The sequence below is a fragment of the Lethenteron reissneri genome, chromosome 65, assembly GCF_015708825.2.
Source record: "Lethenteron reissneri isolate LAM-NWPU_2019-01 chromosome 65, ASM1570882v1, whole genome shotgun sequence".
Classification (NCBI taxonomy): Eukaryota; Metazoa; Chordata; class Hyperoartia; order Petromyzontiformes; family Petromyzontidae; genus Lethenteron; species Lethenteron reissneri.
In genome coordinates, this window is record NC_083843.1 from 10,828,394 (window position 1) to 10,845,614 (window position 17,221).

General features: G+C 48.9%; 2 protein-coding genes across 10 annotated transcripts in view; one reads left to right on the top strand and one right to left on the bottom strand.

Moving 5' to 3' along the window:
* Positions 1 to 17,221, top strand: part of LOC133359594 (membrane-anchored junction protein-like) — a 56,093-nt gene that overhangs the window by 31,259 nt on the left and 7,613 nt on the right. For 2 of the 9 annotated variants that reach the window (XM_061578048.1, XM_061578049.1), the window contains exons 3-8: positions 3,577 to 3,684; positions 5,632 to 5,683; positions 6,463 to 6,538; positions 10,413 to 10,532; positions 12,316 to 12,368; positions 15,046 to 15,222. In XM_061578048.1, coding sequence (XP_061434032.1) covers positions 3,581 to 3,684; positions 5,632 to 5,683; positions 6,463 to 6,538; positions 10,413 to 10,532; positions 12,316 to 12,368; positions 15,046 to 15,222 — 582 coding nt within the window. In that variant the 5' untranslated portion in view covers positions 3,577 to 3,580. Of the gene's footprint in view, positions 1 to 3,576; positions 3,685 to 3,713; positions 3,836 to 5,631; positions 5,684 to 6,462; positions 6,539 to 10,412; positions 10,533 to 12,315; positions 12,369 to 15,045; positions 15,223 to 17,221 lie in introns of those variants that run through there. The other 7 variants (XM_061578051.1, XM_061578052.1, XR_009757170.1 and 4 more) reach the window with 5 other exon arrangements.
* The window catches only part of LOC133359591 (tumor necrosis factor receptor superfamily member 6-like), a 65,671-nt gene that overhangs the window by 19,000 nt on the left and 29,450 nt on the right, over positions 1 to 17,221 (bottom strand). Inside the window, exon 2 of the mRNA XM_061578044.1 lies at positions 860 to 944. Coding sequence (XP_061434028.1) covers positions 860 to 944 — 85 coding nt within the window. The remainder of the gene's footprint in view (positions 1 to 859; positions 945 to 17,221) is intronic.

Below are 17,221 nucleotides of genomic sequence, written 5' to 3' on the forward strand. Positions count from 1 at the left end.
GGATAAAACATATTCTTATTTGTTCATACATTGATACTGGCAAAAAAAGGTCCCATTTCATATAAATGTTGCGTGTTTTTCGTTAAGCCAGCTAGCCGTCACTACCGCCATTGCCAGACACAGCCAATTTAGGCAGGGGTTACAAAACGTTCCAATTAGTTACTGCTGGTGAAATTAGTTACTGCTGGTAGAATATAAAATAGTCTTCTTGGTTCTGTCGGTAAAGTCACGTAGAATGGAAATAATAAAATAATAAAAATAAAACATTAAATAATTCTCACGACGTTTCGGCCACAACGCAAGCAGCCGTCCTCAGGTGAAGATCAGGGATTCAAGATGTAAGCTCTTAAATACATTTAAGAGCTTGCAATGAAAATTAAACATAATAAAATAATTCTCACGACGTTTCGGCCACAATGCAAGCAGTCGTCCTCAGGTGAAGATCAGGGATTCAAGATGCCAGCTCTTAAATACATTTAAGAGCTTGAATCCTTGCCTCACTTGATGCAGCAAATCTGGCTGTGACGGTCCCACTTGATGACGGAGACTTGTGTTGCCTCCGAAACGTCGTGATTTTTATTATTTTATTTTCTATTTATTTTAATTTCATTTTTTACCTACGTGACTTTACCGAAAGAACTAAGAGTATGAATCCTTGCAGTCACGAAAGCTTCACATCTAGAATTAAAAGAACAGGTCTGTCGAGAAGACAGTCTGAATTCTACGCGATGACTTTACCGAAAGAACCAAGAAGATGAATCCCTGCAGTCACGAAAGCTTTAAATCGAAATATAAAATAGGTTGAGAGAATATGTCAGGACTACCCCCCCCACCCTGTCCATCCCGTCCATCTGGTTACCTGCGGGACAGAGCTTGCAACAGAAACCGCTTTTGGCTCTGTATTGGTGGTTGCCGCAGACTTGAGAGTGGACCGGCAGCGTGCCCTGCGGACAGCGGACGAAAAAAAGCGGGCATTGAAAGCGACCACTCGGCATTCGGGAATTTTTCGCACGGCAGAGGTCGCAAACGGGTTTTGAATCCTTACCCGTACATGGCCGCACCAGGGTCGCAAACGGGTACCCGTACCCGGCCGTACCCCTACCCGTAGCCGGCCGGGTAGGGTACGGGTATCGGGTACCCGATTGCGACCTCTGGGATGAAGCCACGTTGCAGGCGCGGGTGGGTTGATTCTAGGAACTTGAATTGTGAGAAGAGATAAGACGTTGGGAAATGAGTGACAAACAGTTACTCACCAGTGACTCACGGCCTACCCGTACCCAGCCGCACCAGGGTCGCAAACGGATACCTGTACCCATACCCGGCCGGGTACGGGTATCGGGTAGGGTACGGGTATCGGGTACCCGGTTGCGACCTCTGCCACGTGCCGTCTATCCGCTTGCGACGTTACCGCGGTTTAAAAAGCCACCGCGGCCTTTTAAGGGTTTTCATTGTGCATATGTTGAAGTACTCTGGCGCCGTACGTAGCCAACCGTGTTAATTGTAGGTGTGTGGGTGGTTGAGTAGGTGAGTGAGTGAGTGAGTAGGTGGGTAAGTTGGGTGGATGTTTGTATGTTTGTTGAACTTCTTTGGCACCGTACGTAGCCAACCCTGCGAATCGGAGGAGGGTGGGTGAGTAGGTGAGTGAGTAGGTGAGTGTGTAGGTGAATGAGTAGGTGAGTAGGTGAGTGAGTAGGTGAGTAGATGAGTGAGTAGGTGAGTGAGTAGGTGGGTAAGTTGGGTGGGTGGATGTTTCAGTTCATTTAGTTCAGTTCATTTATTAGTTATAGCCCTGTGAGCCATTCGGCTCTTGAATCGGGTGCAAATGCAACAAACAAAAAACAAAAACGCGAACAAGAAACATCTTAAGATGAAAAACATAACTCTGACAGTGCACATTATCAGAGTTATGTTTTTTGTTTGTATTATGACTGCAGGTATTGCGGTCTATGCAAACATGACTCCTTGTAAAAAGGTGCCAGTTTTGTTGCCAGATAGAAGGGTAAAAAACCAATTGTCGTGCGAATTATTGTATTATGTTTTATTTTTATTATTTTATTACTTCCCTTCTACGTGACTTTACCGAAAGAACCGAGAAGATGAACATCTAGAAGGTTCCAGGGCTGAGGCTGATGATTGGCTGCGTGGCATCACGTGAGCAACCAGGTGTTATAAGGGGTGGAGAGAGACAGCGCGTGGTCAGTGTGGAGAGGTTTGAGGAGGGACCACGTCTGTGCCTCCGGCCTGCCACGTGGCCGCTGGCTGTCTCCCGAACGCCGTTAGCCAACGGTGTGAGGGAGCGAGGGAAGCGAGTGAACGCCACGCTGGGGTAACGGGGGTAACGGGGGTAACGTGAGAAAGGAACCCAGCGATATGAGAGACAAGACACGAAAATACGATATCGTCCGGAGTGGGTTTATTACATATGTATACATCTCTGTGTGTCTGTGAATCTGTGTGTATGTATCTCTGTGTGTATCTGTGTGCCCCACCAAAACTAAGCACCTGCCTAGGTATTTAGTGCCACCAAACACCCCACCCCTCAGTTCCCCATAGGTGATAGGGCAGTTGTGGAGAGAGTGGAGAGTTTCCCATACCTGGGCAGTGTGCTCATGACCGGCTCCAGTTTAGCAGCAGATGTCTCACTCTGAATCAGTCGAGCAGCAATATCTTTTCATCGGTTGCGTAACGCTGTGTGGAAGCTACCTGGTCTGTCGCTCCGCACGAAGCTTCGGGTCATCTCGGTCACGGTCATTCCCTCCCTTCTCTACGCTTGTGAAACGTGGACCCCCCCTAATGGAGCATCTTCGACCGGTTAGAAACATTTAGGCTGGCCTGCCTACGATCCATCCTGGGTTTAACCAGGGTGGATTGTGTGAGGAGCTCACATATCCTTGAAAGATCTGGACAAAGTCCCATCGGTGAGCTCCTCCGGCAGGCAAAGCTGCGTTGGCTGGGTCACGTAGCCCGCATGCCCAGCCACCTAAACACCTTTTGTTCGGCCGGATCGAGGGGGCTAAACGGGCACGGCACGGGCTAGAGAAGAGATGGAGTGACGTGGTACAGGAAGACGTGGAGCTGAGTGGACTTGCCGATGACTGGTACCAGCGGTGTCAAGATCGGCCTCTGTGGAGGAGGCTCGTGAAGGACGCTACTGGGCAGTTGCAGGCAGTCGCCCTCCAACAACAACAGAGGGGGGAGGAGCGACGCTCACAACAACGAGCAGATCGCCGGGTGGCTAAAGCACAACAAGTTAGCACAGGAGGGGGCACAGGTGGTGCATCAGCCACTCATCTCAATCGACCCGTGGCACCTGGGTCTGCCCCGTGACCTGCCAGCAGGCATTCGACACTTCACGTGGCCTCAACGTGCACATGGCCTGGCACAAGCGTCGTGGTGACATCACCGCCACTTAGTGGCGAATGGCGGTTGTTGTTGTTGTGTGTATCTCCGTGTATCTCTGATGCTGGCCAGCCACCGTCTCTGTGCGTGCCACAGTGCCGGTGTTTTCCTCCCCGCCACTAGATAGTCTGTTACAGGCTAAGCGGGGGACCTTTGTCTTCGTATCGGTGTGTGTAGGGGGATGCCGTTGCAAGCGTTCTCCTTCCCCAGCCCAGAGACGCGACTCTTGGTCGTGGATGGCACCATCATCTGCAAGGTCAAGCTGCAGTACGGCCTCGCCAGCAGGTGATGCCGGATAACCCCCGGGTGGCAGAGGTCACAACCGGGTACCTGATACCCGTACCCTACCCGATACCCGGCTACCCGTACCCAGCCGGGTACGGGTACCCGTTTGCGACCCTGGTGCGGCCGGGTACGGGTAGGCCGTGAGTCACTGGTGAGTCACCGTTTGTCACTCATTTCCCCAACGTCTTGTCTCTTCTCACAATTCACGTTCCTAGAATCAACCCACCATCGCCTGCAATGTGGCTTCATCCCAGAGGTCGCAATCGGGTACCTGTACCCGTACCCTACCCGGTACCTGTTTGCGACCCTGGTGCGGCCGGGTACGGATAAGGAATCAAAATCTGTTTGCGACCTCTGCCGGGTGGTGGGTGAGGGGGGGATTCGAGACCTCTCCTCTATTTTTTTTCTTAATTAATATACTCGTGACTGCAGGGATTCATCTTCTTGGTTCTTTCGGTAAAGTTATCACGTAGAAGGGAAATAATAAAATAATAAAACATAATAAAATACAATAGTTTTTTATATGTTTTATTTTTATTATTTAATAATAAAATAAATAATAAAATAATGAAACTAGAACATCGTAAAATAATACAATTCTCACGACGTTTCGGCCACAACGCAAACAGCCGTCCTCAGGTGAAGAACACAAGTAGTGACTAATCCCATATCTGCATTTCCCATAAATATGCTAATTCCTCTTGATATGCAAATTCCTTTGTCAAGGCGCTCTTTTCCCTCTAACCCAGCTTAAATATACGCTGCCAAGCTTGGTGGTGTTTCATTCAGACGCTGTCTTTCCGACAGACCTGTCGTGAGAATTATTTTATTATGTTTTGTTTTTATTATTTTATTATTTCCCTTCTACGTGATGACTTTACCGAAAGAACCATGAAAAAAAAAGGAAGAATATACTCTTTATTATACGTGTTAATGTTTGTTTACATTATTTTTCACATTTGTCCTGAAACAGCCAAGTTAAAACAAATGCAATGTAGCTTAACGGCCTCCTCAAACACAGCAGAGTCAACGTATGAACACAGGACTGCAAGGAGCTAAACTCTTTGGTTCTTTCGGTAAAGTCACGTAGATGGAAAAAAAAATTATTTCAAATTTTAATTTTATTTTCATTTTATTTTCTACTTACGTGACTTTACCGAAAGAACCAAAGAGTATAAACTAAACTATTTCATTATTTCCAGGTGTAATGCACTTCTGAGCTACTCTGTGTAACTCTTAATCAGAAGCGACCCAGTCATCACACGCAATGATAGCAGCTTAATCAAGTGGCTGATGTTATCATCATCATCATCACGTGGGAATTTATAGCAGCAGCAAATCACATTCCTGCGGAGGGAGCTGGTAGGAACGTTGGGTTGCTCGGTCAATGGCCCGGATCAACGGCGGCGTGGTGTATTCCGCAAATATGGCCGACGTGAGTAGGTGAAACGTTGAGTTTTATAAGGGCACCACGGGGTGACCAGCCCCTCCCCACCCAGCCCCACCCTCTCCACTCAGCCCCTCCCCACCCAGCCCCTCCCCACCCTCACCACCCAGCCCCTCCCAAACCCTCCCCTCCCCACCCTAGCCCCACCCTCCCCACCCTCCCCACCCTCCCCACCCCACCCAGCCCCTCCCTGCACGACTGACACAATAATCCCCTATGGGCTGGTGTAACCAGGAGATTCCTACCAGTATAACTTTAAATGTACAGGCATACATAGAGACCCATATCGGTACGTAGATATCCATACTAAAACTAAAGCACTTTTATCTTACTGAGCTACTCTGTATAGCCCTGTTTCACAAGCTACCCTGGTCATCACCACACATTAACATCAGCTCAACCAATTGGACTCGAACAACCACAAACATCTATGCAGTGACGATTGTAAATGTGTGTGTGTGTTGCGTGTGCGTTGCGTGTTTAACCCATGACCAAAACAGAGATCACTGGGCTGCACTCAAAGCCAAACCGCACATCCAGGACGAACTGGAGGTGAGAGTGGGTCCTTCAGGGCGTTCACAGAAACTCGGATTATTGTTGTTTTGATTGAAAGCTTTCGTGACTTCAGGGATTCATATTCTTGGTTCTTTCGGTAAAGTCAGGTAGAAGGGAAATAACAAAATAATAAACATAAAACATAATACAATTCTCACGACGTTTCGATTGCAACACAAGCAATCATCATCAGGTATAAATGAAATAGAAACACAAATCTAGTATACTTAGAAATGTAATGTAATACAACAGAGAGTCAGATAACATAACAGTCAACACCCTGCCTGGTTGATTACGTTCTTCCTGAGAATGCTAAATTTGAGAGAGAGAGTCACGAAAGCTCCAAATTAAGTATGTCGGATTATTGTTTTGATTGAAAGCTTTCGTGACTTCAGGGATTCATATTCTTGGTTCTTTCGGTAAAGTCACGTAGAAGGGAAATAATAAAACAATAAACATAAAACATTATACAATTCTCACGACGTTTCGATTGCAACACAAGCGATCATCATCAGGTATAAATGAAATAGAAACACAAATCTAGTATACTTCTCTCTGTGTGTCTCTGTGTGTGTCTCTGTGTGTGTCTCTGTGTGTATCTCTGTGTGTGTCTGTCTCTGTGTGTCTGTGTGTGTCTCTGTGTGTATCTCTGTGTGTCTCTGTTTGTGTCTGTGTCTCTGTGTGTGTCTCTGTGTCTCTGTGTGTGTCTGTGTGTGTGTCTCTGTGTCTGTGTCTCTGTGTGTCTGTCTCTGTGCGTGTGTTGTTTGTGACTGCAGGTAGCGATCAGAGTGGTTCTGGCAAACGAAGACAATCTGAAGCCCTTCGTCACGGACAGTTTGAGCGTCTTCCCGTGTATCCCTCTGACGAGAGTCGATGGCTCCCACGGCGAAGATAAATTGTCAACGAGTCTCCCTCATTCATGGGAGAAGAGGGGGGAGGGGGTAGAGAGATTGTAGCAAAATCTTACCGGACACTATACACTACTGTACACTATACACTACTATAAACTACACTACTATACACTACACCATATACCACACAACTATACACTTTCAAGGATTTGTGAGCTCACACAATCCAGCCTGGTTAAACCCAGGATGGATCGTAGGCAGGCCAGCCTAAATGTTTCTAATCGGCAAAGATGTTCCATTACGGGGGTCCACGTTTCGCAAGCGTAGAGAAGGGAGGGAATGACCGTGGCCGAGAAGACCTGAAGCTTCGTGCGGAGCGACAGACCAGGTAGCTTCCACACAGCGTTACGCAACCGATAAAAAGATAATGCTGCTCGACTGATTCAGAGTGAGACCTCTGCTGCTAAATCGGAGCCGGTCATGAGCACACTGCCAAGGTATGGGAAACTCTCCACTTCTCCACAACTGCCCTATCTCCAATTGGGAATTGTGGGGGCGGAGTGTCCGATGGTACAAAATACCCAGGCAGGTGCTTAGTTTTTGGTGGGGCTGATGGTAAGGCCCCACCTCTTGGTGGCAAGCTCCAGGTTCAGCAGCAGTGCCTCAAACTCTTCCTCTGAGTGAGCAGCAATCACCAGATCATCGGCATACATAACGTGGTTGAGCAATAGGGAGCCATCCCTTGACAGCACCCGGGCATCAATCAGCCTCCCATTATATCTGTACCAAATGGAAATTCCTCCGGTACAGCTATTGAAGGCTTCACGAACTACGTGGTCAAAATAGATGTTAAATAATATGGGAGCCAGAGGACATCCCTGTCGCACCCCAAGGTGTACAGGGAAAGGCTCAGACTCCCGGCCACGTAGTTTTACCCGGGCCCGCTCACCATCATGAAGGTCCTTAATGATCGTGAGCAGAGGGTCAGGGACTCCGAAAACATGAAGATCAACCCACAGCCCAGGCCTATTGATGGTATCATAGGCCTTGACCAGGTCAATAAAGGAGAGATGTAGGTCTTGTTGGAATTCTCTACACCTCTGCTGTAGCAGACGGACAGAAAATATGGCATCTGTGCAGGACCGCTCTTTCCTGAAACCACATTGAGTCTTCGCAAGCCTCTCCTCAGCGTGCCTAGCAAGGCGATGTTGAATAATCCTTGCCAGGACTTTTCCCGGCACCCACACACTCTTCCATCTATTCACCCACTCAACCACCCACTCAACCACCCATTCACTCACACACTTACCCACACAACTGGCCCACACACCTCCGATTTGGTGCCAAAGGAGTTCAACATACATACACATGTGTACCGTTCATTCAGGACGGTAAAATGCCGGATGGCAGACCTCCTTCTTCTTGGTTCTTTTGGTAAAGTCGTCACGTAGAATGGAAATAATAAAATATTTCTCACGACGTTTCGGCCACAACGCAAGCAGCCGTCCTCAGGTGGAGAACAGGTCTGTCGAGAAGACAGAGTCTGAATGACACACCCCAGGCTTGGAGCGACTATTTAAGCTGGGATGGAGGGGGGAAGAGCGCCTTGACAAAATAATTTGCATATCAAGAGGAATTTAGCATATTTATTGGAAATGCAGAGATATTTTTATTATTTTATTATTTCCATTCTACGTGATGACTTTACCGAAAGAACCAAGAAGATGAATCCCTGCAGTCACGAAAGCTTTTAATCGAAAAGCAGACCTGCTGTTAAACTATTATTATTTTACCAAGTTCAAGTTCATTGATTAGGTGTAGCCCTGTGAGCCATTCGGCTCTTGAATCGGGTGCAACCGCAACAAACAAAAAACAAAAACATGAACAAAAACATCTTAAAGTGAATATGTGACGAAGTGCAAACAGAAAATCCAAGAAAAGACAGCAAAATATTGCAGAAAAAAATCACCGTACACCAACGCTGTGTGCATAAATCCAGTGGGATGCAAGTCAAACAACAACAACAACCATAAGACAACTTAGATTAAGGCCATCAGTCTAACTCTGTACTATAACAAACAAACATGGCTGGCTAAACCAATACATTTTTCGAAATCACCAAAATAAAGCCATGAAAGCAATGAAACAGCGATCATAGGAACTGTGACGGAATTTTCACAGGTGTAAGGACCCACTGAGTTGTGTAGCTCGCGACCACCTGGCTAATCACAAATTATAACTCTAACGTGGAAATTCATAGCAGCAGCAGCCAAATAAACGCGTAGTGGCGTCGATTTCTCAAAATGTGGAGGGGGGAAAAACTGGAGGACTCGGAGAAAAATCCACGGGGAGAGAGAGACGCAGACTCCAAATATATATAACTGCAGGCATCGTCAGAGTCACGGGATCAAACCCATGACCTGCTGCCTAGCAGGCGAGGGAATTAACATCTCGCAGGGTCCGGGATTGAATCCACGACCTCTTGCACATCAGGTGAGGTAGTTAACATCTCGCAGGGTCCGGGAACGAACCCACAACCTTCATATTAGGCGAGGGAGTTAACATCTCGCAGGGTCCAGGATTGAATCCACGACCTCCTGTGTACCAGGCAAGGTAGTCAACATGTAGCCACCGTGTTGTGTTTCTTGACCTGGCGGATTTCACCGCAACCATCACCATCACCACCGTCACCGCCGCCATCACTGCCGCCATCACCACCATCACCGCCACCATCACTGCCACCATCACCGCCACCATCACCGCCACCATCACTGCCACCATCACCGCCACCATCACCGCCACTATCACCACCATCACCGCCGCCATCACCGCCACCATCACCACCACCCCCACCATCACCACCATCACCACCATCACCACCACCATCACCGCCGTCACCACCATCACCACCATCACCACCATCACCGCCACCATCACCGCCACCATCACCGCCACCATCACCACCACCATCACCGCCATCACCGCCATCACCACCGTCACCACCATCACCACCACCGTCACCACCATCACCACCACCATCACCACCATCACTGCCGCCATCACCACCATCACCGTCACCACCACTGCCACCATCACCACCGTCACCACCATCACTGCCACCATCTCTGCCACCACCATCACCACCGTCACCATCACCATCACTGCCACCATCACTGCCACCATCACCACCATCACTGCCGCCACCGCCACCATCACTGCCACCATCACCACCATCACCGCCGCCACCATCACCGTCGCCATCACCACCATCACTGCCGCCGCCATCACCACCACCATCACCACCATCATCACTGCCGCCACCATCACCACCACCATCACCACCATCACCGCCACCATCACCACCATCACTGCCGCCACCATCACCACCATCACCGCCATCACCACCACCATCACCATCACCACCACCATCACCACCACCGCCACCATCACTGCCACCATCACCACCATCACCGCCATCACCACCACCATCACCACCATCACCACCACCACCACCATCACCGCCATCACCACCACCACCATCACCGCCACCATCACCACCATCACTGCCACCATCATCATCACCACCACCATCACCACCATCATCACCACCATCATCACCACCATCACCACCACCATCACCGCCATCACCACCACCACCATCACCGCCATCACCACCACCACCACCATCACCGCCATCACCACCATCACCGCCACCACCACCATCACTGCCACCATCATCATCACCATCACCACCACCATCACCGCCACCACTGCCACCATCATCATCACCACCACCATCACCACCACCATCACCACCATCATCACCACCACCACCATCACCGCCACCATCACCACGTCCACTGCGTGTGTAAAAGACAAGCACACGTGGGAAGCCGCGGGGACAATGAAATTCCGTGAGTGCGGCGTCGACCTCAAGTCCCACCCCTGCATGTTCATCATCTACGTGGAGGCGCTGGATGGCTCCCGAGTGCACGGTACCATCACCACCATCACCACCATCACTACCATCACCACCATTACTACTATCACTACCATCACTACCATCACCACTATCGCCACTATCACCACCATCACTACCATCACTACTATCACTACCATTACTACCATTACTACCATTACTACCATCACTACCATTACTACCATCACCACCATCACTACTATCACCATCACCACCATCACTACCATCACCATTACTGCCATGACCACTATCACTACCATCACCACCATCACTACTATCACCACCATCACCACCATTACTACTATCACTACCATCACCACCATCACTACCATCACCACCATTATAACCACTATCACTACCATCACCACCATCACTACCATCACCACCATTATAACCACTATCACTACCATCACCACCATCACTACTATCACTACTATCACTACCATCACCACCATCACTACCATCACCATTACTGCCATGACCACTATCACTACCATCACCACCATCACTACTATCACCACCATCACCACCATTACTACTATCACTACCATCACTACCATCACTACCATCACCACCATTATAACCACTATCACTACCATCACCACCATCACTACTATCACTACTATCACTACCATCACCACCATCACTACCATCACCACCATCACTACTATCACTACCATCACAATCAGTACCATCACCACCATCACCACTATCACCACCATCACCACCATCACCACTATCACCACCATCACCACCATCACTACCATCACCACCACTATCACTACCATCACCACCATCACTACTATCACTACCATCACCACCATCACTACCATCACCACAATCGGTATCATCACCACTTTCTACTATCACCACTATCACAACTATCGCCACTATCACAACTAGCGCCACCATCACTGGCACTACCATCACTGGCACTACCATCACCACTATAACCACTATCACTACCATCACCACCACCACTAAGACCATCATCACTGCCACTTTCACTACCACCACGATCAATACCACCTCCACTATCACCACCACCACTATCAGTCTCGATGTATCTCTCTGTATCTATATGGGTCTCTATATGGGTATCTAAGAGTCTCCATATGGGGTATATGGTCTCTGCGGTAAATTAAGTTATTGTTCCACCATTGGAACCTCATTTGCCAGTAAAAATATGATAATTGGTTTTTTACCCTTCTATCTGGCAACAAAACTGACACCTTTTTACGAGGAGTCATGTTTACATAGACCACAATACCTGCAGTCATAATGCAAACAAAAAACACAACTCTGATAATGTATGCACTGTCCTTGAAGTTGATTGGTCCACACCCGAGACAGCTTTCCTTAGAGCCTAGTCTCACATGGTGTTGGACCAGATGACGCCAAAAGGCGCACAACTCAAAGACAATGCACCATCAGAGTATGAGAGCTCGGGGTAAAGCATTTACACCATTGGAACCTCATTTGCCAGTAAAAATATGATAATTGTTTTTTTACCCTTCTATCTGGCAACAAAACTGACAACTTTTTTACAAGGAGTCATGTTTGCATAGACCACGATACCTGCAGTCATAATGCAAACAAAAAACATAACTCTGATAATGTAGGCACTGTCCTTGAAGTTGATTGGTCCACACCCGAGACAGCTTTCCTTAGAGCCTAGTCTCACGTGGTGTTGGACCAGATGACGCCATGTATCTCGGTTCCGTGCTCACACCAACTGCAGTACGACCACCAAACTGGATTGTGATATTTTTTTTTCTATTGGTAACTTTCTTCTCCAGAGAACGGAACAGGCTCAGGAAATCTCGCATCCGCAGTCACCGACGATGTGAGTGTGAGTGAGTTTTGTGTGAGTGTGAGTGAGTGAGATGTGTGTGTGAGTGAGTGAGCTGTGTGTGTGAGCTGTGTGTGTGAGTGAGTGAGTTGTGTGTGTGAGTGTGAGTGAGCTGTGTGTGTGAGTGAGTGAGTTGTGTGTGTGAGTGTGAGTGAGTGAGTTGTGTGTGTGTGTGAGTGAGTGAGTGAGCTGTGTGTGTGAGTGAGTGAGATGTGTGTGAGTGTGAGTGAATGAGCTGTGTGTGTGAGTGTGATGAGCTGTGTGTGTGAGTGAGTGAGATGTGTGTGTGAGTGTAAGTGAGTGAGCTGTGTGTGTGAGTGAGTGAGATGTGTGTGTGTGTGAGTGAGCTGTGTGTGTGAGTGAGTGAGCTGTGTGTGTGAGTGTGAGTGAGTGAGCTGTGAGTGTGAGTGAGTGATCTGTGAATGTGAGTGAGTGAGCTGTGTGTGAGTGTGTAGGGAGCGGTGGTGTCGTGGTTAATGCCACGATCCTGGCGACCCCGAGTTCACTTCCCGCTCAAGGCCACCAACACCAGTGATAGCGATTATCCGAACTGGTTCCTGGGCCTCCCCGCAGGTCGACTCAGCCTCAAACGAGTACCTGGTGCAGTGGTGTAGTGTAGTAAACATCGCCACTGGGGAGACAAAGGCGGTCGGGCTTAGTGCTGGCCACCAGAGGTCACAAACGGGTTTTGATTCCTTACCCGTACCCGGCCGCACCAGGGTCGCAAACGGGTACCCGTACCCGGCCGTACCCGTACCTGGGCGTACTCATACCCGGCCGGGTACGGGTAGGGTACGGGTATCGGGTACCCGATTGCGACCTCTCGGATGAAGCCATGTTGCAGGCGCGGGTGGGTTGATTCTAGCAACTTGAATTGTGAGAAGAGACAAGACGTTGGGAAATGAGTGACAAACGGTTACTCACCAGTGACTCACGGCCTACCCGTACCCGGCCGCACCAGGGTCGCAAACGGGTACCTGTACCCGGCCGGGTTCGGGTAGCCGGGTATCGGGTAGGGTACGGGTATCGGGTACCCGGTTGCGACCTCGTGTGCCGCATTGCCAGCCATCATAGGCGCTGCAACTCATTAACAGCACTTGCCACGACAGTCTGTTAAGGCTATACGGGGGATCTTTGTTTTTTGTGACTTCCCTCGTGACAACGAGCGGGGCGCCGGGTGGCTTTAAAAACAGCAAAGTTGGCACAGCAAGGAGCACAGGTGATGCATCTTAGTTGACCCATGGCACCTGCAGGGTCTGTCCCGTGACCTCCTCGTGCACCGAGCCTGACACAGCAGTAGAAACCATGGCACCTGCATGGTCTGTCCCGTGACCTCCTCGTGCACCTAGCCTGGCACAACCTATGGGCACCTGTAGGGTCTGTCCCGTGATCTCGTGCCAGCGGGCGTTCGACACTTCACATGGCCCTAACGTGCACCTAGCCTGGCACAGGCGCCGTGAGGATGTCACCGCCACTTGGTGGCGAATGGCGGTTGTAGTTGGTGTGGTCTTGGCTTCCCCTCCCACGCTTTCTCGCCCATCTCCGCCTTTTCGAATTGGAATTGCCAAATTGACAGATCGGTAATTTTTTAAAAGAATTTTTAACCAGCGCAAACATCAAAGGCAGCATGACATAGCTCGGGGTTGGAGCTGTTACACATTATCGTGGGGGGGGGGGGGGAATTTTATACCACAATGTGTGGTTAATGCAGACGTGTGTGTAGTGTGTGTGTGCGGTGTTGCGTATCGTGTATAGTGGTGTAGTGCAGTGCAGTGTGTAGTATTTCCGACAGACCTGTTCTTCACCTGAGGACGGCTGCTTGCGTTGTGGCCGAAACGTCGTGAGAATTATTTTATTATGTTTTATTTTTATTATTTTATTACTTCCCTTCTATTTACAACTGTTTTGTGTTTAGCTTGTTGTCCTTCCCCGGCACCTCAAATTTCTGCGGTTGGCTTATGTACAGTGCAAAAGAAGTTAATTGTACGTACATGATAGTGGTGGTGGTGATGATGATGATGATGATGGTGGCGGTGATGTTAATGATGTTACCGTCTGGAACGCTCTTCCCATTAGATTTTAGGAAACCGCTGGGGAGCTATGATGCACTTTTAAATCATCATCTAGGACTGACAAACTAATTTATCTAGAACTGTTTGTTGTTGTGGTTAGTTTATTGTTATTACCACCTACACCTCCGGTTAGCACGTTTGGCTAAGTATGGTGCCAAAGAAGTTCAAGACATATCCACCCACCCACTTAACCACCCACTCACTCACCTACTCACTCACCCACTCACCCACCTACTCACACACTCACCCACCCATCCATCCACATAGTCACTCAGCCACTCACCCACACACTCACTCACCCACTCACCCACCTTCTCACTCACTCACCTTCTCACACACTCACCCACCCATTCATCCACCTACTCACTCACCCACTCACCCACCTTCTCACACACTCACCCATTCATCCACCTACTCACTCACCCACCTACTCACACACTCACCTACCCATCCATCCACATAGTCACTCAGCCACTCACCCACACACTCATCCACATACCTGCGGTTAGCACAGTTGGCTACGAACATGCACCAAAGATGTTCAACGTACACACACACACACGTACGTCGATAATTTATTAAGTTCGTTCTGCGTTTTGCTTCAGGAGACAGACTGTCTTGAAGAGGAGTCTGATGATGATGAGGATGAGGAGGAGGAGGATGACGAGGAGATGCAACGTGAAATGAAACGAAGGAGGAGTGATGAACATGATGACGAAGATGATGACAATGGCAGAGCTTTAACGGTTGGTACAACCTTCACCATCAGCCACGTGAAAGTGGTAAGCAACGTGAATTCAAACGGAGGAGCAATGATGATGACGATGGGTGCCACGGTGGCTAGGAGATGTTAAGGCAGCGTTGAAGGTGGTGGTGATGGTGGCGGTGGTGGCGATGGTGGCGGTGAAAACCACCAGGTCAGGAAACAACCCGTCACCACCCGACACAGCCAACTAGTAAGGGTTGTCACATGAACAGAACGTGCCAATTCGTCACTAGTACAGCACTAGTGTAGTGTATAATGTAGTGTATAATGTAGTGTATAGTGTAGTGTATAGTAGTGTAGTGTATAGTAGTGTATAGTGTAGTGTGATGTATAGTAGTGTATAGTAGTAGTGTATAGTAGTGTAGTGTATAGTGTAGTGTATAGTAGTGTATAGTAGTGTAGTATACTAATACATCACACCAGTATGTTGGAGAGCAAAGCCACAACGTTAACAATCTGAGCATGACGTTTCGCCAGTATTTACAACCAGCTTCATCAGGCGACAGCCAGATTTGTAGAGAAGTCTCTTACTGTTTCGTTCCTTTTATCGAGGCGTAGATATGGTGACCACGATTCTACGCTCTTGCGCAAAGTGGAGGGCGGGGAGATTACTGAGTCAACGTACATTATGCGTGTGCATGATGCGAGCCCTTTGATGTTGTCCTTCCTGTTTATTGTGTGTATTAAAATAGCCGTACAAACGGTAATCCCTATTGAAGTACGCTGCCCTTTATAAGGCAGCATATGTCTACACTACCGCTCTCTCTTACAAACAAGAGGCATCCATTTCTGAAGTTCCCCACACATCACACAATGGTGTATTTTGTTGGTAGTGAAACCACACTCGTGACTAGCCCCACCAGGATTTCCCCTTCACGCTGTGTTCACAAAGGACAAACATCCCCCCCCATCTCATGCCTCTTAACAAGCTGTTACTGAGTAGCGAGTTACAGCACCAGGGACGGAATGACCACCGCCCATACAAAGACACATACACAGAGATACATACAAATACACAGAGATACATACAAATACACAGATACACACGGAGATACAGAGAGGTACATACAGAGATGCACAGATACAGAGAGAGACACAGAGATACATACACAAATACATATACACATACAGAGATACAAACACATAAATACACACACAGATACACATGCAAAAAATACAAAGATCTCCCATGTAAAGACTCCAACAGACTGCAGGGGAAAGTGCTGTTAGTGAATAGCCGCGCCTATGAAGGCTACCACCACTTGTGGCACACACACACAGAGGGGGTGAGTGGCCAGCACCACGCCTGTCCAGCCGCATAAAGTGTGTTGTGCACTTTCCAATCCAGCTTGAAACTCGTTTCTTTAGAACTGCCGCTTGTTGTTGTTGTGGTTGTAGTCTGTTGTCCTTCCCCCTCGCACCTCTGATTTGGCGCGATTGGCAACGTACACCAACCCACCCATTCAGTCATTCACACACCCACCCATTCACCCACCCATTCATCCACCCATTCACTCACCCATTCACCCACCCACTCATTCACCCACCCACCCATTCACCCTCCCATTCACCCATTCATCCACTCATTCACCCACCCATTCACCCATTCACCCACTTATTCACCCACCCACCCATTCACCCACCAACCCATTCAACCACCCACTCATTCACCCACCCACCCACTCATTCACCCACCCACCCACCCACTCATTCACCCACCCACCCACTCATTCACTCACCCACCCACCCACTCATTCACCCACCCACCCACTCATTCACCCACCCACCCACTCATCCACCCACCCACCAATTCACCCACCCACTCATTCACCCACCCACCCACTCATCCACCCACCAATTCACCCACCCACCCACTCATTCACCCACCCACCCATTCACCCACCCACTCATTCACCCACTCACCCACCCACCCACCCATTCACCCACCCACTCATTCATTCACCCACCCACCCACTTATTCACCCACTCATTCACCCACCCACCCATTCACCCAC